Here is a 22,940-nt window from a genome sequence, read left to right as displayed (position 1 = left end):
GTTAAGTATAACAATGTTAGCCAGAATAAAAGTTGACCTGACTACCCATTCACATGGAACAAAAGTTCATGACCAGCTGTGGCTTGACTATCAGGACTATTATGAAACCCTGCTTCTAACGATGCTAAATTGCTATATAGGCTTGAAATGGAAAAGTGCCCAGTCAGGGCCCAGTGGGGTGCCAATTTTCTTTTGTGGTGCTATGTACAGGCACACACGAAAAAGCTACTAATGCTTTTTGTATTGCAGACAGAATGAGTTGAGCACAGCTGTCAATCAGAGAGTGATGAAGATGGAAGATGAAGGTTCTGTGTCTGACTGCATGATGTCATGTTGTTCTCCGCTATCTGTCCAAACCGACTGGCTTATTATCTGACGCCAGCTCTTCTTTGAAAAATTGACCATTCGCAGTCAGTCTGATACTTCTTGATGTATTACTAATACCTACATATGGCCTCATTCACCCTTGTCTTTAATTAGTTGGACCTGAGTGTTTGAAATGGGAGCTTTAGGTAATGTAATGTAATGGCAGTAATGTAATATAGTCTACATTTTGGGAAAACGTGACTTCATGAGATGAACAAGTCATTATTGCCATCCTATCTCCTATAACAGGAGGTATCAGCGTGACGTCACGACAAATCCCCCGGAAGCACAGCAGTTAACTAGTATGAGTTGTGCCAAACAAACGTTCATATCTCAAAAACTATACATCACATCGCTTATATTTTGACATTCTGAGTGAGAGCAGAAGTAGCTCAAGAGTCTGGTGTGTGCATGTCGTGTGAAAGTTGTGTGAACTGTCGCAGTTTTTAAAATGTAAACAACATAGCCGGGGCTAGAGTGAGACATTCAAGCTGGCTCCATAGGGTTAGCCTGGGTGAACCCAGCCTTCAACGTGACATCACAGACTATGCCTGTAATGCAAGTTCTTTGTGACTGATATAGTACATAGAGGTCACGTGGAGGCTGGGTTTACCCAGGCTACCATTGCCGTTTTTCCCTGGAAACGCTGGTTTGTTGACCAGAATGATGCTCGGCTGATCCCTCGTATAGTAAGTCAATGGTTCTCAATTTTTTTCACACGAGAGATCCATAAACTGACAAAGATTAGACCACGACCCCATTTGATAGGATTTTGTCCAACGGTCCCCCATATGATAATAAGATTGATGTTTTTAGATGTTTTATTACAAAAGAAAAGAAAATAACTCCCGCACACTGTCCCCAAATGCAAAAAGTTTATTTAACAGAAAATAATAACGTTTCGGTCCTAAGACCTTCTTCAGATTCTTCATTGTTGTTGTTCATTGATGTTTTATTACAGAAAGTGTATACAATTCATGACCAAAATAGTCATTGTGTTACTTATGAATGGAATTATAGCAAAAATAAATTACCCCCCTTTTGGCTGGGGACCCCCTGGAACCCCCTCAACGACCCCTGGGTGTCCCCGGACCCCCATTTGAGAACCACTGTAGTAAGTAATATTAAATTAGATATTTTAACATCAGTGATAACACAATATGTTAATGTCTCTTCAAAAAGTTGACTTCTAAAAGTACCGGTAATTAAGTTGTTGCTAATAAATGTGATACATGTTTAATAATGGTTTTGCAGAGGTTTTTGATGGAACGTCAGAAAGGAAATGAGCTGATGATTGGTGTAGTTGTCATGCTTGAAAGTTGAGTTGATTTTTTGATCACATTTTGAATGCAAATGGATTTTAAAAGCATAGACGCTTTTCACGGAATAGTGTTGACAGGGAGCTTACTTCCTGTCAGCTATTAGCAAACACTGCAACAGGAAGTAGCTAGGGGCAATTTAGAATGCTTCTGTTGTCAAGTTAAAACCGTTACCAACTAGAGGCAAACTGAACGTGGTGGAGTGGAGTGGAAGGACATTTGCATTACTAGGGTATCGGCCCCGAAACCCTAGGCTCGCCCGCTGTGCGGGCTTGCCGCAAGCAGCTCGGGCGCTATGCGGCCTCGCCCGCAGCTCGGCTGTTGCGTGGCCTCACCTGCTCTATTGGCATGCGCAACGCACAATTGCTCAACTTTGCATCACTGCATGACATCACTGCACTGCATGACAGCACTGACATCAGTCACATCATCAGTGATGTCATAAGATGGTTTTGTTCAATAAGTAGGCTATGTCATAGACATTGTGACATCATCAATGGGACAAAAATGGAATTGGCTATGAAACAGTGCAATGTGCATACTTACTAGGGCTTGCTTGAGTAAAGGCAGTCTAGTGGCAGAAGCTCACAGTCATGAATGGGTAGAAGCCTAGAAGGCCTTGTCGTTCTCTCCACCCCTCCTGTGTGTGTGTGAAGCCAGCCCAGAGCAAGAGGGAGGGAATTAGAAGTCAAATGAGGAGGAGAGGGGGGAGTTTGTAATGAAACCAGAGAGAGAAGTGTGGACTGTGGAGTCACATTGGTGACACGAATCCTCCAGAAGAAAGAGCCTCGATCTGAAGCAGAAACCCGCGGTAGTTTTATGGTGCAGGCTTTCATTGGCTGCTAATCCACAAAAACCAACAACCAGCTGTGAAAGTCCTTTTTAACTTATTCATCTTCTTTTTTTTAAATAGTGAGCAAACAAGCTTGCAAAGAGAAATCATCCACAAAACTACTTTTTCCCCACTGAGAAGACAAAGCTGAAGTAAGTCAACTTTTTGTTTATTTTATTAATCTTGAAGCGCCACATATTTGTGCTACTGTACAGTAACGTGTCAAATGTAATGTGGCATCGCGTTAACATGTGGAGGAGAGAGCGCCAAGCTGGACTAACCGGCTGGAGATACCGGTGTAGCTCACACGTGGCATGGAACTGTGAATTTGTTTAATGTAGGCTATACGTTACCGGTACTTTTAGGTTACTTACCAAAGACATTCAGCTGCATTTAGTTCGTTTTAAACCCTGTCGCATGTAAGGAGAATGTTTTAAATGAGCGTGTTGTTATCGCAGAGGGAGAAGGGGTCCGTAGAAACAACAGATAGCAGCTAATTACTCTCCAAGTTAAAACCCCCAAATGGCCTGAGGGGCTGTTTAGGGGAGAGACCTCTCGCATGTCCAGCCATGCTGCCTTCATGGTCTCCTTAAACTCAGACACCAGCACTCAGATGCTTTTGAGCCTCTAAAAAATGTAGTTTTTGGTTGCTTCTTGTTGGATTTTTTTTTTTTAATAAGACGTGAAGCAGCTCAGAGACACTTCATGCATAATGATGATGACAGTGATGCTTTAATTAATTAATTTGTCAAAGTTGTCCTAAAATCTCCTTTTCCATCCCCTGAATGCCACATTTGGGAAGCTCTTGTGTCACAGGAAACTTGAACTGTACAGTATTATGACCACGTTATTAATGTGCTCTTTTTGATAAATAATCCTTAGTAATGTGGATATAATGACTAAGTAGGTAAAGGCAAATAATAGAACAGCTAGAGCAGTCTGGCAAGTTCAGAAAATCACACCACTTTACTGTAATTCAGCCTTCAAAACCCAGAAAAGACAACACTTGCACCATATCACAATATGTCAATGACCTTATCCCAAAACTAAGATAATCTCTCATCACAAATATATATATGTATATGTATATGTATATGTATATGTATATGTATATATATATATATATATATATATAGAGAGAGAGAGAGAGAGAGAGAGAGAGAGAAAGAGAGAGACAGAGAGACAGACACAGAGAGAGAGAGATAGAGATATATATAGATATATATAGATATATATAGTGTTATAGCCTTAATTTGAAGGCCCTGCAGCACCAGACTTCCTCCGGGCTCTCCCCAAACATAGGCGAGTCAGCGGCCACCCCGCGATGCTGGTAACCAGAGAGCGGCTGAGGTCATTCCCGTGGAGAGACAGCTGTCAGAGCCAGCCACGTTTCTGGACTCGTCGGGGAACAGAGGCTCCTACGGCGACTCGTTTATTTGTTTGGAAACTTGTGAGCATAAAGAGTTTGCCCGGCATCCTTTATGTCCTGTAGAGGTCGATAAACACGGCCCGTCCGGGTCAGAAACATCCCCGTGGGGAAGAAGAGTAGGAATGGGAGCTAGTGGAAAGACATAAAAAGATGTCAAGAGAACAGGACACGTGATGAGTCTTGGTGTACTTATGTCAAATCTAAATCTAAATAAAACACCAGAGTGGGTTGTTATTATCATCATGTACAGTCAAAAGTACCCCCCCCCCCCCTGCACACACACACACACACACACACACACACACACACACACACACACACACACACACACACACACACACACACACACACACACACACACACACACACACACACACACACACCAAAGCTCCCACTATAAATGTTAGTTATGGCATTGGCAACATTGCATCATGCAGCCCAGGTATTCAGGAAGCAGCTCCCTTATAAGGTGTCTCCCCTGCATCGCTCTCCCTCTCCCTCTCTCTCTCTCTCTCCCTCTCTCTCTCTCTCTCTCTCTCTCTCTCTCTCTCTCTCTCTCTCCCTCTCTCCCTCTCCCTCTCATGCAAACACACACTACACTTCACAGTGTTACGACGGGGTCTCACAGCTGCCTGCTAACCATAAAAGACCTCCGCTCTCCGTGTTCTTACTTGTTTGCGACTCTCTGTTGTGTGTTGACCTTCCGTGCGTCACCACCAGCACGTTCTCACTGTCATGATGAAGGCCCGGCCGGGCGGATCTGTGTGTGGACGTGGACGGAAAATATAAGCCTAGGATGAGGGGTGGATTGAGCAGGTGAATGGTGCAGCAGCACTGGGTGTACTGTCACTATACACGGCATGCATGGATACTTTCATGTACGTTCTCATACAGCGCCAGTAAGCTGCTTCTTGCTCCACTCCCTCTAGCCAAACAGAGTACTTATAGGCCCCCTCCAGTCAGCTTTCCTAACTGTAGAACCGTTGGTGTGTTCTATGAAAACATTTGAATATATATTTGTACGTCATCTGATTTGCACCAAAGATCTTACATTGATAAGAACCGAAGGCTAATAATAGGTTGTTCCACTGCAACATCATGGCTGCAGCGCTGTTGTCAAAAAAGCAGAACAGCTTTGCCTCTTGCCTTCAATAAACTCTTTGGGCCATATCTTAAGTCTTAGTGCAAGGGCAAATCTTTGCTCGTTTCTAGCACTCGAAATCTCCCATTTTTCTTTTAATACTGGGTCAGTACACCAAAGAGCACTGGGTCAGTACATCAAAGAGCAGTGGGTCAACTCAGTACATCAAAGAGCACTGGGTCAGTACATCCAAGACCACTGGGTCAGTACATCCAAGACCACTGGGTCAGTTACATCAAAGACCACTGGGTCAGTTACATCAAAGACCACTGGGTCAGTACATCCAAGACCACTGGGTCAGTTACATCAAAGACCACTGGGTCAGTTACATCAAAGACCACTGGGTCAGTTACATCAAAGAGCACTGGGTCAGTACATCAAAGACCACTGGGTCAGTACATCCAAGACCACTGGGTCAGTTACATCAAAGAGCACTGGGTCAGTTACATCAAAGACCACTGGGTCAGTTACATCAAAGACCACTGGGTCAGTACATCAAAGACCACTGGGTCAGTTACATCAAAGACCACTGGGTCAGTACATCAAAGAATTTTTTTTTGGATATTTGTCAAAACAAAACAAATGCTGGCGAACACAGTGCGGTTAATCAACAGGCCAGGCCATGACTCAGCAACACATTGACCAAATACACTGGAGGCGGGGCTTTTAAACGACAGGATGTGATGATAAGCAGGAGGAACTAGGCGGCAAATAGAAAAGGAGAGAGAGAGAGAGAGAGTGTGATAAGCAGAAGAGGGTGATGGCAACACAGAGGCAACGCGGCAGTCTAATCTTGGACTTGTGTGTCTTGCATCAGTCCATGTGCTCATATCATATTACTCAACTAGGCTACTGCTACACACGCCTAGCAGCAAGCGATAGCATGGCTTTAGCGGTGTCTGCTGACCAGCCATGATCTCTCCATCATCCCTCCATTGTTTATGCCTTGTGTTTAGTGCGTCTTGATACTGCAACAGCGGCCACAGCGCAGTAAATCCAATCCATGTGACACTAGCCACGCTATAGTTAGGCCTAGTTAACCCATTGATACCTGATGCAGCATTTGTGTGTGTATCCCTTTAAGACCGCGAACCGCGTTAACGTGGTTTGCGGTCTTAAAGGGATACGCACACAAATGAGGGATATACACACAAATGCTGCATCAGGTATCAATGGATTAAATGGTGTGTGCAGGCGTGCGTGTGTGTGTGTCTGTGTGTGTGTGTGTGTGTGTGTGTGTGTGTGTGCATGCGCTCCTGGTGGAAAGATGGTTCTGTCTTTCTGCCGGTTCTGCTGTGCTGTTTACTCATAAATGAATCATAGTTTGTGAAGCCCTGCCTGCAGTGCACAAAATGTCACCACCAGGAGCTGGACTCCAGCCCACAGAGACGGATGCACACCTGTGGTTTGCAAGCCGAGTCAAACCTGCCTACTACACGGTCTGCCAACACATTCATCCATTAGAATGCAGACTTCCATCTTTTGCAGTCTGAATTCACAGTATATCCGTTTCTATAAATCCAAAGACAAACATCATAATTCATCATTAATTCAAGCAAAATAGTGATCCTGACAGTAGGATATAGCATGATTACGGTATGACTAAAATGGTCATTATTTTGCCAGATAGTGGGAGTTAATATCGTACAGCATTTTTGACATCTTGCATCAACATCTTGACTATTTTCAACGGCAGACAAATTAAATCATATTAAATCATATGTCGATATTGACATTAGCCTCTTTACAGACTGCTTATAATGTATTTCTGTGATAAGACATGAATAGCCTAATTGTGGGATATAAATTCAATTGACAGCGTTGAGGGGATGAGTGCCTTCAGCTCTGTGGTGCATTGTGGAGAGGCCAGGGAGTCGTGCGTGTGCTGAATGGCTTTCCAGCATGGGGTGTCAGTTACACAGAGCCCCTCCCCTCCAACGCTCTGTCCAGCACAAAGCAGTTCACTGGGCTATGGCTAAGCCCATTACACACTCCTCATGATCACATATGCACAGAGTCACACACACACACACACACACACACACACACACACACACACACACACACACACACACACACACACACACACACACACACACACACACACACACACACACACACACACACTCGTGAGGATGCCTTCATAAAGAGCCATTGAAAGGGTTTCCTGTTGGAGGGTTTGACTCCAGGCTCCGCCCCTCTTGAAGTCAGCCGGCTGGGGCGTTTCTCCCTCTGCCCTTCTGTCTGATTTACTCCCAAATGGGAAGGCATGGCTATATTTGGATCTTTCTTTCTGACCTTGTTTAGATGTTTTCCAGATGTGTGTGTCTGTTATCAAGTGTGTGTGTGTTTGTGTGTGTGTTTGTTATCAGGGTGATAACAAACACACACACACTCAAGTGTGTGTGTGATAGCTGATATTATCAGCTATCAAGTGTGTGTGTGTGTGTGTGTGTGTGTGTGTGTGCTCTCTTGTCAGGGTGATCATGACTGGAATATGTTAGTTGTTGTTCATTCGTGTCACAGGTTATGGTGACCTTGCGTGTGTTTACAGTTAGTTCCGGTCGAGCAATTTGATTGGACATGAGGCATTCCAGGAGTGCTGATATTCAATATATAGCAGCACTGGGACGCTTCACTGTATGCGTCACTCTGCCTCACAGGGGTTCTATTGTAGCAACAGCAACAGCGCTATGGATACATTTGACCTTAATTATGAATGGTTGGCCGAGGCGGAAGATTGGGAAATAAATTAAACTGAAAAGGCCCCAAGGCAGTGGCCCTCAAAGTGCTGCCCCCTACAGGGGCTTTTGGGAGGACTCCATTAGGTCCCTAAACCAGTGTTTCCCAAGCTATGGGTCGGGACCCAATTTCGGGTCGTGGACTCGTGGGGGGGGGGGTCGCCAACTGGTTGTCATGGCAACTCATTACGTATGTTTTTATGTGAGTTTGGGTCCCAGAGACATCTCTTATCTTTTGGGTCCCAAGATGAACAAGTTTGGGAACCCCTGCCCTAAACTAAAGTGAACAATATGAAAATATCTGTTTTTTTTTGTGGCACAAAGTAAATTTGAGAGATCCCCCCCCTCATTGATACACCTTCCTAAAGAAAGTCAGTGATTTTTGGAGTGAATACAATCTGAAAATAAATATCTTTGCACAAAAAAAGTTTGGGAACCGTTATTCTGCACAGCTTACAAAGCTTAATATCTGTTGTGAATGTAAACCTTTGTCTGCTGTCAAGTCAGTGCCATCCAGTCCCTGAAACCTGATTCTGTCATTTTAATAATTTACTTCCCTCACTCCCTCTCTACCGCCTCTACTCCAACCCCCCCTCGTCGTACCTCCTCCCCTCCTGCAGAGCAGCGATGGCGCCCTCTCTCCTCCAGGCCTATAGGAGGCGCTGGTGGATGGCGGTGACGGCAGTGATAGAGAACCTGCTGTGCTCCGCCGTGCTGCTGGGCTGGGGCTCGCTGCTCATCATGCTCAAGAGTGAGGGCTTCTACTCCCACCTGTGCTCAGGTAAAACCAGCTGCGCCAACTCTGCCGCACAACACACTAAAACTTAACTCTGCCACATAACACACTAGAACTTAAAGGAACACTCTGCCCATTTTCAACCAGCTTTGTATCATTAGAACATCAGTAGTATATCAGAAAACTGTAAACTGTTTTGAAGTCTGTCATTTAATTTGACAGTTATTGAGTGTTAAAGTGTGGACCAGTGACATCACTGGTCCACCCTAACTCAAATTAATAACTCATTAACTCAAATCAACTCTCAATAACTGTCAAATTAGATGAATGATGAATAGTTTGACAGTTATTGAGAGTTGATTTGAGTTAATGAGTTATTCATTTGAGTTAGTGTGGACCAGTTTTTGAATTTTTTATTTGTCTCGAACAGAAATTAAAAACACATTAATTTACAAAACAACATATTATATGTCCAAATGACAGACTTCAAAACAGTTTACAGTTTTCTGATATACTACTGATGTTCTAATGATACAAAGCTGGTTGAAAATGGGCAGAGTGTTCCTTTAACTCTGCCACACAACACACAGACTAGAACTTAAAAACAACTCTGCCGCACAACACACTAGAACTTTAAAAAAAAAAGAGTCAAAAATGTGCAGTTACCTTTTTTGCTAAGGGAGTTCTATAGATGTAGTGAACCAGGGTTATTCTTATTATTCCCATGTTGATTTTATCTTTGAAAGGGTTGCCCAACCAATTATGAATGGGCCACACAGCCTAGGCTAGGGTCAGCTGCAAGCTACAGTACAGATTGCTAGCTGACAGGAGTCCTGGCACACACGCACGCACACACACACACACACACACACACACACACACACACACACACACACACACACACACACACACATTTCACGGATAGAAACGTTACACTGCACGGTGAAATGCTGAGTTTAGGACGCATCTTTACAGCAAAATGACATGGGGAAGTGGTAGAACACGTAACACGCTAGAGACAATCTTGCGATGGGATCACACCAGCCGCGACGGCCGTGGTCACGCGGGGGGGTGGGGGTCGATCACGCGGATCATGGCCATTTTCGAAGTCGACCATAATTCTTTATTTAAACTACACACCTGTAAAGTTTCGTGACTGCATCTTGCACGCTTTTGACGCTATCGCGTTCACAATCTGTCCACAGACATATAAAACACCTGGCAAAGTACTCAAAACAACTTGTGTGGTAGTTCCCGCTACAACAGGTGTCTCCAGGACCACACACACACACACACACACACACACACACACACACACACACACACACACACACACACACACACACACACACACACACACACACACACACACAACACACACACACACACACACAGACTCACAAGGTGAAAACAATAGCAGCCCCGCTGTGGCGTCTGGTAATCACATTCTCTGGTAATCACCCCCCCCCCCCCCTCACAGAGAATGACTCGGTGGTCATGACCCTGGGCAACACCTCCAGCAACACCTCCAGCAGCGAGGAGGAGGAGAAGTGGCTCAGCTGTGTGGACCAGGAAGAGATGCTGAATCTGGGCTTCACCATTGGCTCGTTCTTGCTCAGCGCCACCACCCTGCCCCTCGGCATCCTGATGGACAAGTTTGGCCCGCGCCCGATCCGCCTGGTGGGCAGGTAATAGTCTGCAATAAATAATAGAGCTCAGCAGTCACATGACACCTCGGTTCCGGAAGAGCATTTCCCCGTCCATATTCTGCAATGAGATTTTGATTATTAGACATAATATCGTAACCACCCGGTAGACTTATGAGCTAGTTGTGAAACAATGCTATGTTCCTGTAGAACCCAGAAATCTGTATGATATCATCCTTGTTTATTTTTAAACATCTTTTATTCATGGAGAAGTACTACACTCCCCACAATTCTAAAGTTTAATATCGATGTCTTTGATTGGTGGAGCTCACTGTATGATCGTCTGTGATCACTAGTGAAATATCTCTGGATAGGCTACTACGAACGTAGGCTACAGCTTGCTGAGTAAAGGGCTCAAAACGCCACTGAGTGAATGAAAGTATGTTACGTTAACCATTATGAGTCATGCTCCCTTCAACGCCGGGACCCGTTTTCAAATCTATTGCCCGGTTCGTTCACATTAAAGCATGGAAATGCATCTATACGCTCTACGATAATGTTAGCCATTGAGCGGATGTTTAATGGAGGCCGTTAAAGACCGCTGGTCCCGCCCACTGCCGCTCAGAGTGCTCTCCCATTGGCTGAAACGCTCTGTCGTTCAATCATCCGCTAATCTGATTGGCCGAAACGGCCAGAATGGATTATAAAATAAGGATTTTTCAAAGTGTGCTGGAGAAAAGGGAATGCACAATTACTCTTTCGGAACCAAAGAAAGGTGACGTCACGATGTCATGTGACCGTTGAGCTCTATAGATTTAAGGGGGACATGCCTGTGGTCATATGAGTAATTGTGATGCGGCCGTATGTCTTTTTTTTTTAATTCAAGACAACTCCCAAATTCCTAAAGTTCATTTCCTTTGAAGGGGAAGTTTGTGTCTCATCTTTCTATTGGCAAAGATTGTTGCTTGTCTGGTAAGAGGTTTGTTTGAATGCCATGAATTTTATTCTGTCAGAAGTGCAGCAAGGTGGCATGAAAGTTATATAATGTGTTTAATCATTAAGAACAAATTCTTATTTTTGGCGACCTGGCAGGTGGTGCATACCTGCAGAAGGTGAGCTGAGGAGAGAAGTGTGTAAAAATAAATAAATAAAGCAGATAGATCACATTCCAAAAGTGGGAGGAGATCCTCCTATTGTGGGGAATGAATGAGTGTAGGTGGGGCAATAGTGTGTATGCTTGCATGTGTGTGTGTGTGTGTGTGTGTGTGTGTGTGTGTGTGTGTGTGTGTGTGTGTGTGTGTGTGTGTGTGTGTGTGTGTGTGCGCGCGCGTGTGTGCATGCATGCGTTTGTGGTTTAAGTGTAGCACAAGTATGCACGTAGTGGAATTCTTGCACAACGGGTGGGCGACAGACATGTGAACACAGGGAAGCTTTCTGTCCTCATACAATCTCACAGGATATTATTACCGAGTTATATATTAAATTACATTTTATTTTATTTTATTTTATTTTATTTTATTTTATTTTATTTTATTTTATTATATTTTATTATATTATATTTTATTATCTTATATTATATTATAGTTATATATTATTACCTAGTTTCCCCACAGGTTCCAAAGCTGCTGTTTGAGTATCTATGACACTGAATAGCCATGACAGGCACCATCACAACACAAGGTGTGATGTCAAAACAGAAGAGGAGAAAATGACAGAACAGAGCAGAGTTATCTGTGGAAGGAACCTCTGTTGGCGGTTGAACTGCCTACCATTCAGGAAGTTCAACCGCCAACAATGGTTCCTTCCTGTTGGCAGGGTTTTTAACGTTCACATTTCACTGATGTCAGTAGACTTTGTCAGCTGTATTTTAACAAAATATACAAATGCATGAAAAGAATGTTTGACATGTGTCTATTGTAGCCACATCTACAGGCCATATTGAATGATATTTGAATGATTTCTATTCAAAATTGTGATGTGAGTTGTCTGACCCAAACATGTTTAAACAGGAAGAATGTTGAGTCACAACTGTTGTCTCCTAGAGTGGTTCTCAACCTGGATGGCGGGGCCCACTTGAGGGTCGCGACATGAGTTACGGCATAGGAAAAGAACATGTTTCTCCTATATTTATTTATGTATTACCATGAGTAATTTTTCTGTTTTTTTCTTGTGAAATACTAAATAGTTTTCAGCCTCTAGGCCGGCGATCCTCAAAGTCCGGACTCCGGTCCGCATCCGGACCGAGACGCCGTCCTATCCGGACCGAGCCCTATAACCTACAAATCATTGATAACTTACATTTTCACGGAGCGTTTCTATTTTAACCGGCACGTGCTTTTACAGTATTTACGGTACTACCGGTTTATCTGCCAGGAAGCTCACAGACCAATGAATGCGCTGTAAATCATCACACGTGATGCTACTCGGCCAATCAAATAAGCGAATCGTTTCTCTCTGTTGCTTCGAGTGGTGCTGCGAGAGCACACGGACGGAGGGGAGGCGACGCGAGGCGAGAGATAGTAATTTCACATGGTGTGCTCAAAAGAAACCACTCTTACATGTCCATTCATTGTTCTTACGGGCAGATCAAAACCAGTATGTCTCGTGTGAAGTGTGGTGCGATCCTGACCTGTCTATGGAAGCGCCACACATGAGCAAACACACACACACCAGGGCACACTCACTGCCCAACGCAACGGCATGCGAGGTTGATCGTCAGACAGACAGTCAGACAGACAGACAGACAGACAGACAGACAGACAGACAGACAGACAGACAGACAGATAGATAGATAGACAGGGAGCTCACTTCTCTCAAGAGAAAAGGTTGTTTGTTGGCTGAGAGTGTTAAATGTGAAATGGAGTGAAGAAAAGGGGAAACTTATTTCTCTTAAATTAAAGCACTTCATTTTAAGATGCACATTTTTCCAAAGCACTCTGTTGTATGTTATTTTTAAATGCATAATTTTACTTGAAATGAGAAAAGATCATTTATTTATTATAGTAGGGTAGTTATGTATAATTAATCCAGTTAAATATGAAAACTGTAAATAAGCATTATTGATGTTTATTTAGATTTAACAGTCAGTTGTTGACTACATACAGACATTGTACCATTAGGCTACTTCAATCATTGAGTTCAATGGCACTGAAATCATAGCGTAAGCTACGTTACAATGGTCCGGACCTTTGCTTGAGGACATTTTCTCTAACTGGACCTCTTTGAATTTTAATTGAGTGCCCCTGTCTAGGCCTTCTCTGATAACCAAATAAAACCGAAAAGGGAAAATCACTCCTAGTAGGAGGAGTAGGCATTGCTTTGTTTTAAGCATGAGCCAAACAAGTTTGAGAACTGTCCTCGAGTTTCTGGCCCTCTGGGAGTTGTTGTACGTTACTTCCTGCCATAAGCACCATATCAAACCTGTTGGAGCAAGTTTCTACTAACTAACATCAATTATGAATGTGGTTGTAAGATGGCATGCTATGGGCGTCCGGGTGGTGCAGCGGTAGATTCCGTGCCTACCAACACGATGGTCGCAGGTTCGAGACCCCATGTTACCTCCGGCTTGGTCAGGTGTCCATACAGGCACAGTTGGCCATGTCTGCGGGTGGGAAGCCGGATTATGGGTATGTGTCCTGGTTGCTGCACTAGTGCCTCCTCGGGTGCCTGTTCGGGGGGGAGGTGAACTGGGGGGAATAGCGTGATCCTCCCACGCGCTACGTCCTGCCGGTGAAACTCCCCGCTGTCAGGAGAAAAGAAGTGGCTGGTGACTGCACATGTGTCAGAAGTAGCATGGTGCTAGTCTACAACTCTCCCCAGATCGGCAGAAGGGGTGGAGCAACGACCGGGACAGCAGGGGGAATTGGCCAAGTACAACTGGGGAGAAAATGTTAGAAAAATCAGAAAAAAATTGATAAAAAGATGGTAGGATAGCTAGTTTGAATTCCTCTGATTTTCTTGTCATTTTCTCTTTGCAGCACGTGTTTCGGACTGTCCTGCATTATGATGTCAGTGTCTGCACACGACCCTGGTGGTAGGTCCAAACAAACACAGTGACCAGTCCAAAAACACTCCCCGGTATCAACCTGTCTGCTACAAACACATAGAAGACATAAGAACTCTGATTTTGTAATGCTGTGAATACTTTAGTATCCTTGTCTCTGTGAATGACATTGTTTATCTATCAAATCATTCTCCTCCACTACACGAGTAAACCTGTTTTTGCTATTGTTCATTTCCCCGCTCAAAGTTGAAGGATAGCAGAATTCACACCGCCTGAGGGTTTGTTGTGCTATCGGTTTACAAAGTCGGCTAGTAATGCCTGATAGAGCGACAGCTTCATCTTATGAAGCTATTCTGCAGATGATTTGTTTATGCGATTATCTTTTACAACACACCATTACAACGTTATTATTATTATTATTATTATTATTATTATTATTATTATTATTATTATTATTATTATATTTAGTTGAAGAGTAAAGACAATGAAAATGTATTCATTCTCAATTCATTTGTAATATTTTTCAACCACCTAAATGACAGCATAAGGATTGAGCCAAATGTACAGGATATTTGTTTCAGAGGCTGGTTTGGGGATTGCTGCAATATTTGTTTCTTTAAAATCCAAGTCCTGTGTCTGCCTCTCCTCTCTCCAGTGCTGTCACCGATCATCTTCCTGGCTCTCTCCTTCAACGGCTTCGGAGGCATCTGCCTAACCTTCACGTCCATCACGGTGAGACGCAGAACTGACAAGGAGACACAAAGACAGACTCAGATAGACTCACACTCACAGTGAGACGCAGAAAGGACAGGAGACACAAAGACAGATTCAGACAGCTGGACGGGAAGACACATAGACAGAAGGGAAAGAACATAGGCCGAAATAGAAAGCACAAGTATTTGATCTGCATTAACACAGGATCTAAAAATAAATAATCAGAATACTGTATCATCAGTGTACTGCACTGCACTTTATCTTATTGTCCTATTTCTCTTGTCATCGGTGCACTCTCACTTTGAGCCTGCGTTGTTCCAGGCTCCTTAAAGATCCAGTGTGATTACTTCAGTCAGGAAAAGTTTGCTATGAATTCCAAGCAAGAAAAAAAAATCTTCAATGTTTTGATAGTTATCTGATTTGTTACACCTGCTTTAGTGCCTCTTTCTCTGTGCTCAGCCGATTCTCACTATGTTGAGCAGGTGCTGCACTTGCCCACATGCTTAAAGGAACACTCCGCCCATTTTCAACCAGCTTTGTATCATTAGAACATCAGTAGTATATCAGAAAACTGTAAACGGTTTTGAAGTTTGTCATTTGATTTGACAGTTATTGAGTGTTAAAGTGTGGACCAGTGACATCACTGGTCCACACTAACTCAAATTAATAACTCATTAACTCAAATCAACTCTCAATAACTGTCAAACTAGATGAATGATGAATAGTTTGACAGTTATTGAGAGTTGATTTGAGTGTTCCTTTAACAACATATTTTCAACAGCCATATTTTGTTGGCTATCTTGCCAGAAGCAGAAGCATCTAATGTTCACGGTGTAGTCGGTGCAAGTCAACTATTTTACGGAAAAGAAAAGAAAACCCACCTACTGTGAAAATCATGAAATATTCTAAATGCCACATGTCAAATTCCAAGCTAAATAGAATAAGACTCTCTCTCTCTCTCTCTCTCTCTCTCTCTCTCTCTCTCTCTCTCTCTCTCGCTCTCTCTGTCTTTGTCTTATATGCCGACCCGCACACACACAAACCGGAGAAAGTCAGAAATTGCAAACAAGCACATTATTGTCACCTCAGCCCAGCCTGTTGTACCCAGGCAGCCTCTCAGCTGCCCTCTGCTCTCTCTCCTCCACACTGTCCCTGCTGCCCTCTCTCTCTCTCCTCCACACTGTCGCTGCTGCCCTCTCTCTCTCTCTCCTCCACACTGTCCCTGCTGCTCTCTGTCTCTCTCCTCCACACTGTCCCTGCTGCTCTCTCTCTCTCTCCTCCACACTGTCCCTGCTGCTCTCTGTCTCTCTCTCTCCTCCACACTGTCCCTGCCGCCCTCTCTCTCTCTCTCTCCTCCACACTGTCCCTGCTGCCCTCTCTCTCTCTCCTCCACACTGTCCCTGCTGCCCTCTCTCTCTCTCCTCCACACTGTCCCTGCTGCTCTCTCTCTCTCTCCTCCACACTGTCCCTGCTGCTCTCTCTCTCTCTCCTCCACACTGTCCCTGCTGCCCCCTCTCTCTCTCCTCCACACTGTCCCTGCTGCCCTCTCTCTCTCTCTCCTCCACACTGTCCCTGCTGCCCTCTCTCTCTCTCCTCCACACTGTCCCTGCTGCTCTCTCTCTCTCTCCTCCACACTGTCCCTGCTGCCCTCTCTCTCTCTCCTCCACACTGTCCCTGCTGCCCTCTCTCTCTCTCCTCCACACTGTCCCTGCTGCTCTCTCTCTCTCTCTCCTCCACACTGTCCCTGCTGCTCTCTCTCTCTCTCTCTAATCCACACTGTCCCTGCTGCCCTCTCTCTCTCTCTCCTCCACACTGTCCCTGCTGCCCTCTCTCTCTCTCCTCCACACTGTCCCTGCCGCCCTCTCTCTCTCTCTCCTCCACACTGTCCCTGCTGCCCTCTCTCTCTCTCCTCCACACTGTCCCTGCTGCCCTCTCTCTCTCTCCTCCACACTGTCCCTGCTGCTCTCTGTCTCTCTCTCCTCCACACTGTCCCTGCTGCCCTCTCTCTCTCTCCTCCACACTGTCCCTGCTGCTCTCTGTCTCTCTCTCCTCCACACTGTCCCTGCTGCCCTCTCTCTCTCTCCTCCACACTGTCCCTGCTGCTCTCTCTCTCTCTCCTCCACACTGTCCCTGCTGCCCTCTCTCTCTCTCTCCTCCACACTGTCCCTGCTGCCCTCTCTCTCTCTCCTCCACACTGTCCCTGCTGCTCTCTGTCTCTCTCTCCTCCACACTGTCCCTGCTGCCCTCTCTCTCTCTCCTCCACACTGTCCCTGCTGTTCTCTCTCTCTCTCCTCCACACTGTCCCTGCTGCCCTCTCTCTCTCTCTCCTCCACACTGTCCCTGCTGCCCTCTCTCTCTCTCTCTCCTCCACACTGTCCCTGCTGCTCTCTGTCTCTCTCTCCTCCACACTGTCCCTGCTGCTCTCTCTCTCTCTCCTCCACACTGTCCCTGATGCCCTCTCTCTCTCTCTCCTCCACACTGTCCCTGCTGCTCTCTCTCTCTCTCCTCCACACTGTCCCTGCTGCTCTCTCTCTCTCTCCTCCACACTGTCCCTGCTGCTCTCTCTCTCTCTCCTCCACACTGTCCCTGCCACCCTCTCTCTCTCTCTCCTCCACACTGTCCCTGCTGCCCTCTCTCTCTCTCCTCCACACTGTCCCTGCTGCCCTCTCTCTCTCTCCTCCACACTGTCCCTGCTGCTCTCTGTCTCTCTCTCCTCCACACTGTCCCTGCTGCCCTCTCTCTCTCTCCTCCACACTGTCCCTGCTGCTCTCTCTCTCTCTCCTCCACACTGTCCCTGCTGCCCTCTCTCTCTCTCTCCTCCACACTGTCCCTGCTGCCCTCTCTCTCTCTCTCCTCCACACTGTCCCTGCTGCCCTCTCTCTCTCTCCTCCACACTGTCCCTGCTGCTCTCTCTCTCTCTCCTCCACACTGTCCCTGCTGCTCTCTCTCTCTCTCTCCTCCACACTGTCCCTGCTGCTCTCTCTCTCTCTCCTCCACACTGTCCCTGCTGCCCTCTCTCTCTCTCCTCCACACTGTCCCTGCTGCCCTCTCTCTCTCTCTCTCCTCCACACTGTCTTTGCTGCCCTCTCTCTCTCTCTCCTCCACACTGTCCCTGCTGCTCTCTCTCTCTCTCCTCCACACTGTCCCTGCTGCTCTCTCTCTCTCCTCCACACTGTCCCTGCTGCTCTCTCTCTCTCTCTCCTCCACACTGTCCCTGCTGCCCTCTCTCTCTCTCTCCTCCACACTGTCCCTGCTGCTCTCTCTCTCTCTCTCCTCCACACTGTCCCTGCTGCCCTCTCTCTCTCTCCTCCACACTGTCCCTGCTGCTCTCTCTCTCTCTCCTCCACACTGTCCCTGCTGCCCTCTCTCTCTCTCCTCCACACTGTCCCTGCTGCCCTCTCTCTCTCTCCTCCACACTGTCCCTGCTGCCCTCTCTCTCTCTCTCCTCCACACTGTCCCTGCTGCTCTCTCTCTCTCTCCTCCACACTGTCCCTGCTGCTCTCTCTCTCTCTCCTCCACACTGTTCCTGCTGCTCTCTCTCTCTCTCCTCCACACTGTCCCTGCTGCTCTCTCTCTCTCTCCTCCACACTGTCCCTGCTGCTCTCTCTCTCTCTCTCCTCCACACTGTTCCTGCTGCTCTCTCTCTCTCTCCTCCACACTGTCCCTGCTGCTATCTCTCTCTCTCCTCCACACTGTCCCTGCTGCTCTCTCTCTCTCTCCTCCACACTGTCCCTGCTGCTCTCTCTCTCTCTCCTCCACACTGTTCCTGCTGCCCTCTCTCTCTCTCTCCTCCACACTGTCCCTGCTGCTCTCTCTCTCTCTCCTCCACACTGTCCCTGCTGCTCTCTCTCTCTCTCCTCCACACTGTCCCTGCTGCCCTCTCTCTCTCCTCCACACTGTCACTGCTGCTCTCTCTCTCTCTCTCCTCCACACTGTCCCTGCTGCCCTCTCTCTCTCCTCCACACTGTCCCTGCTGCCCTCTCTCTCTCTCCTCCACACTGTCCCTGCTGCCCTCTCTCTCTCTCCTCCACACTGTCCCTGCCGCGGTCTGACCAGTTAAGGGGCGTTCACACCGACCTATTAAAGTTGGTCGCTGGCGTCGAGTTTACATACAAAGTCAATGCAAACGAGCGATTGAGCGTATATTCGCCTGGGAGAATAATCGCTGGGCGTCCGAGCGGCAGAGACAGAGCGACAGGGAGAAAATACGCTCGTCGCTCAAGATGAAATATTCCAACTCGAGCGAAAATACGCTGGCATCAGTCGCTCGCTGTTCAATGCTGATTGGCTGCTGTGTGAGAGCGAGTCAAGGATCCCACTGGCTTGGAACAAACCGCTGGTTTATTTTGTGGCAACAAACCGCATTGACAGGCTGACAGCTGACATAAAGTGAAGTCTGTACTACCGGTATGCAGCTCGCATTAGGAGCACGCTGATAGGCTTTAGCTTGTAAACAATGACGGTGGCTCGTAGTGGACAAACAGCATGACATTGCGTAACGTTATATCCCCCACATGTCCGTCATTTCGTGTGCCTGTTGATGAGCGATTTAAACAGAGCGACAGAGCGATTCCAAAGGGTTGAATCAAGCGACAGAGCGAAAAATAAATATCTCGGTGTGAACGCTCCTTTAGAGCAGTGTGTGTGTCCCAAACTTTTTTCTGTGGTTAAAACAAAGTTACAATGATAGATACATGAGGAACATGTATTGATACATGTACATCGGGGAACATTCAAAAGAATGTTGGTGCTTACAGTATCTCTCTGGAAAGACTACAAGTCTTTTCTCATCAAGAAACCACATTCTTTCCCACAGACAGAATGAGAGAGTAACAGGCAATGCACACCAGATGCGTTACCGCTGCTTTGCGGATCCGACTCTCGCCCATGTTAATTGATGGGTGATACATGCGGTACGGAAAAATTACGCACCTGTTCTATTTTTGTCGGATCCCGCATACGTCTGACAGATTACATGAGTGTGGGTCTGTTCGCAGCCGTACCACAGCCGCACCGCATCTGTTCCGGAGGCGGTGTACTTAGCCCTTACATCAATTAAATCCAATGTTTAATCCATCCATATGTTTTACTGGCATAACGTTAGGTAATTAATGATTTCTACAACATAAACCAGCCACTTCGAAGAGATATATGTTTGACAGATCACAACGTTGTTTTATGCACGTTATTGAAAACACATCTTTAACTTTAAAAATGAGACAAAGGTGCAAGGCTCTCGTCTCAGCAGTGAAACAGTATACACATTTTAAATCATAAATGAGACAAATGAACTGCATCAGAGTTAACAAGCTCTATTTTTTCCCTCTGATCAGTAAAACAAAGATTATGGAAGAAAGGCTGCAAATGTATTTTGGTGACCCAAATAAAATCTCCCTGTCTTTGGGAATGGCTGAAGTCGAGCGTCGTTTCAACACTCACACCTGAAATCTTTTGACACGGGGTGAATATGAACCAAGGTTGCCTCTGCGTTCTGCCAGCACAGTGAAACCTTGCCCATATATCAAAGGACAAAAACTGATAAAGTTATGCAAGTCATATTCTGAGAAGCTATTGATGTATCAATATTTTCCGTGCAGACGTGCGGAAGGTTCTTGGCAGCTGACCGGACCTCTATTTGTGTCAGTTGAGGGAACAGTGCGTGTTGTGTTTGCGTCTGGCTGTTTGTGTACAGTTGGGTCAGGCATGTATTGCGTGTGATCGGTCAGCTGGCACTGACATTATCCAGTTGCTTTTGATTGCTGCCGCCTGTCCCGATGTCCTGGCAGGTATTTAGGGGTGTGTTTGGTGTCAGTGTTTACTTGCGTCGCATGTGATTGTCCCAGATGGAAAGTCTCCCAGTTACGTTTCCACCAATAACGGCCCCCGGCTTCCGACACACCCTCGCCACTGCTCTGCCCCCTCACCTGACCTCAGCTCCAACAACAACACAAGGCCACACTTCATCCCTATCTCCCTGCTCTGTTCCCTTCCTTCCTTCCTTCCTTCCTTCCTTCCTTCCTTCCTTCCTTCCTTCCTTCCTTCCTTCCCTTTCCCTTCCTCCTTCCCTCTTCCTGTCCTCTCCTCGGTACTTGCTCTCCGCTCTGTCTCTGTCTTACACAGCAGTCGTAAGAAAATCAATGCGGAACCTTTTCAACTCGGCATGCCTGTGCACACGTGTGTATGCACAATGTGTGTGCATGGCTATGTACACAGAGGGAACAGGAACATGAAACAGATGTGGATGTATTGAAGGTCAAAGTTGAATATGGACAAATGACCCCATGGGAAGCTTATGAGCTCTCCCCTGCGTGGTGCCACCCGGTGGCTTTGGATAACACAACAGCTAAGCAGCCATCTTTGCTCTGCGTCTGTGGCCTGTCTAAAGTTAAAGGGACATTCTGCCCATTTGCGGCCAGCTGAGCCCCTTGTGGAACAAGCTGTTTTAGGGAAAGAAAAGCAAATATTTGCTCCAAAATAAGATATCAGCCATTTGAAAAATGTGACACCTATTCATACAAGGGGATTGTTATAGAAAAAATGAAAAGAAACTACCGTATGTGAATTTTTAAGGGACAGCATGTAATGGAAGTTCCTACTTGACAGAACGGTAGCACTTTATAGACTGAATTGACTACATTAGATAGATATTGAATAATAAACTTCAGGTAATGTTGCCCCCCCCCCCCCAGGTGGATAGTAGTATAGCTATGACATAATGTAACATTGGGGGAAATTGTAACCAATTTCAACTCAAAATGCCAAAGTACTCCTCCAACTCACAGCACAAAAGCACAATTCATGCCTTCTTTTCTGCTTGCTCAGGAGAAATCATGACGCATATTTGTATGCGTGTCATGCACGGAACATTGCTTTCACATGAATCAGGCTTTCTGTCTCTCTTTCAAACACACACACACACACACACACACACACACACACACACACACACACACACACACACACACACACACACACACACACACACACACACAGACAGACAGACACACACACACAGGCAGGCAGGTCTTGGCAATGTGAGTGCACATATTCTGGCCCTCGCCTATAAAAGAATGAGTAGGAATGCATGCTCAGTAGCCAGGCATGAGAATCTGATGGCATCACTCCACCCTTTCTCTTCAGTGACACAGCGGACCGGCTAAAAGCACATGGAAACATCTGTCTCCACACAACACTTCCTGCTTCCTTTTAGGGAAGAGTATATTCATAATATTCATATCCTGCACACAGACACTTGAGTACTCTAGCAACACTTCCACCCTCCTCCTCTATGTGTCCCTCTCTGACCTCTCTCTCTCTCTCTCTCTCTCTCTCTCTGTGGTTCTAATCATCTAATTGGGTTGGTTGTAACAGCATTAAGTGTCCTGCCCTGCTCAGTGTTGTTGTTGTTGTTGTTGTTGTTGTTAGGAGTTAATGCACGCCACGGCACAAGGGCACGCAGGTGTGTGTGTGTGTGTGTGTGTGTGTGCACTGCACGCTGTATCATGACCCCTTTAGAGAAAAGGCTAGTTAACTGGCTGTACTCGGGTGTCGCCCAGATCCAAATGTGACTAACTAACGGAAGGAGCGCGACTAGGCAGGTCTTGGCTGAAAAGGCATGCTCAGTCAGCCCACGCAGCCAGAGGCAAACAGTGAAAGAGAAAGAAATGTGTGGTTGTGGTTCAGATCAGATGTGGTTGGTTTAGATGTGGGGAGCGAGCCAGGTCTTTTTCTCCAGCCAGGCGGTAGCTCGCCTGGATCTGTGCCGAGCCGCTGGCGCTGCAGCATGACACACAGCAGCAGCTTACAGCACCTTTAGTTTCCATCAGGAGCCAGACCAACGTTTTGTATAGGAACTAGTGCTGGGGGTAACGTATTATCAAAGTAACATATTACAGGTAATTACTTTTAGTAGTAACTCAGTAATAGAACTCATTACCAATAGGATTTCAGTAATATTATACCAGTTACTTTGAGTAACACAAGTTACAAATTACGTTACATCTTTTAATGAAA

General features: G+C 46.0%; 1 protein-coding gene across 1 annotated transcript in view; it reads left to right on the top strand.

The window, feature by feature from the left end:
• The first annotated feature begins 2,456 nt into the window (after positions 1 to 2,456).
• Positions 2,457 to 22,940, top strand: part of slc43a1a (solute carrier family 43 member 1a) — a 31,489-nt gene continuing 11,005 nt past the window's right edge. Inside the window, exons 1-5 of the mRNA XM_083651559.1 lie at positions 2,457 to 2,669; positions 8,449 to 8,609; positions 10,045 to 10,252; positions 14,188 to 14,243; positions 14,869 to 14,945. Coding sequence (XP_083507685.1) covers positions 8,456 to 8,609; positions 10,045 to 10,252; positions 14,188 to 14,243; positions 14,869 to 14,945 — 495 coding nt within the window. The 5' untranslated portion in view covers positions 2,457 to 2,669; positions 8,449 to 8,455. The remainder of the gene's footprint in view (positions 2,670 to 8,448; positions 8,610 to 10,044; positions 10,253 to 14,187; positions 14,244 to 14,868; positions 14,946 to 22,940) is intronic.

Source organism: Poromitra crassiceps (assembly GCF_964638095.1).
Source record: "Poromitra crassiceps genome assembly, chromosome: 15".
Classification (NCBI taxonomy): Eukaryota; Metazoa; Chordata; class Actinopteri; order Beryciformes; family Melamphaidae; genus Poromitra; species Poromitra crassiceps.
Note: the sequence above shows the minus strand (reverse complement) of the source record. Positions and strands in the feature narration are given on the sequence as shown.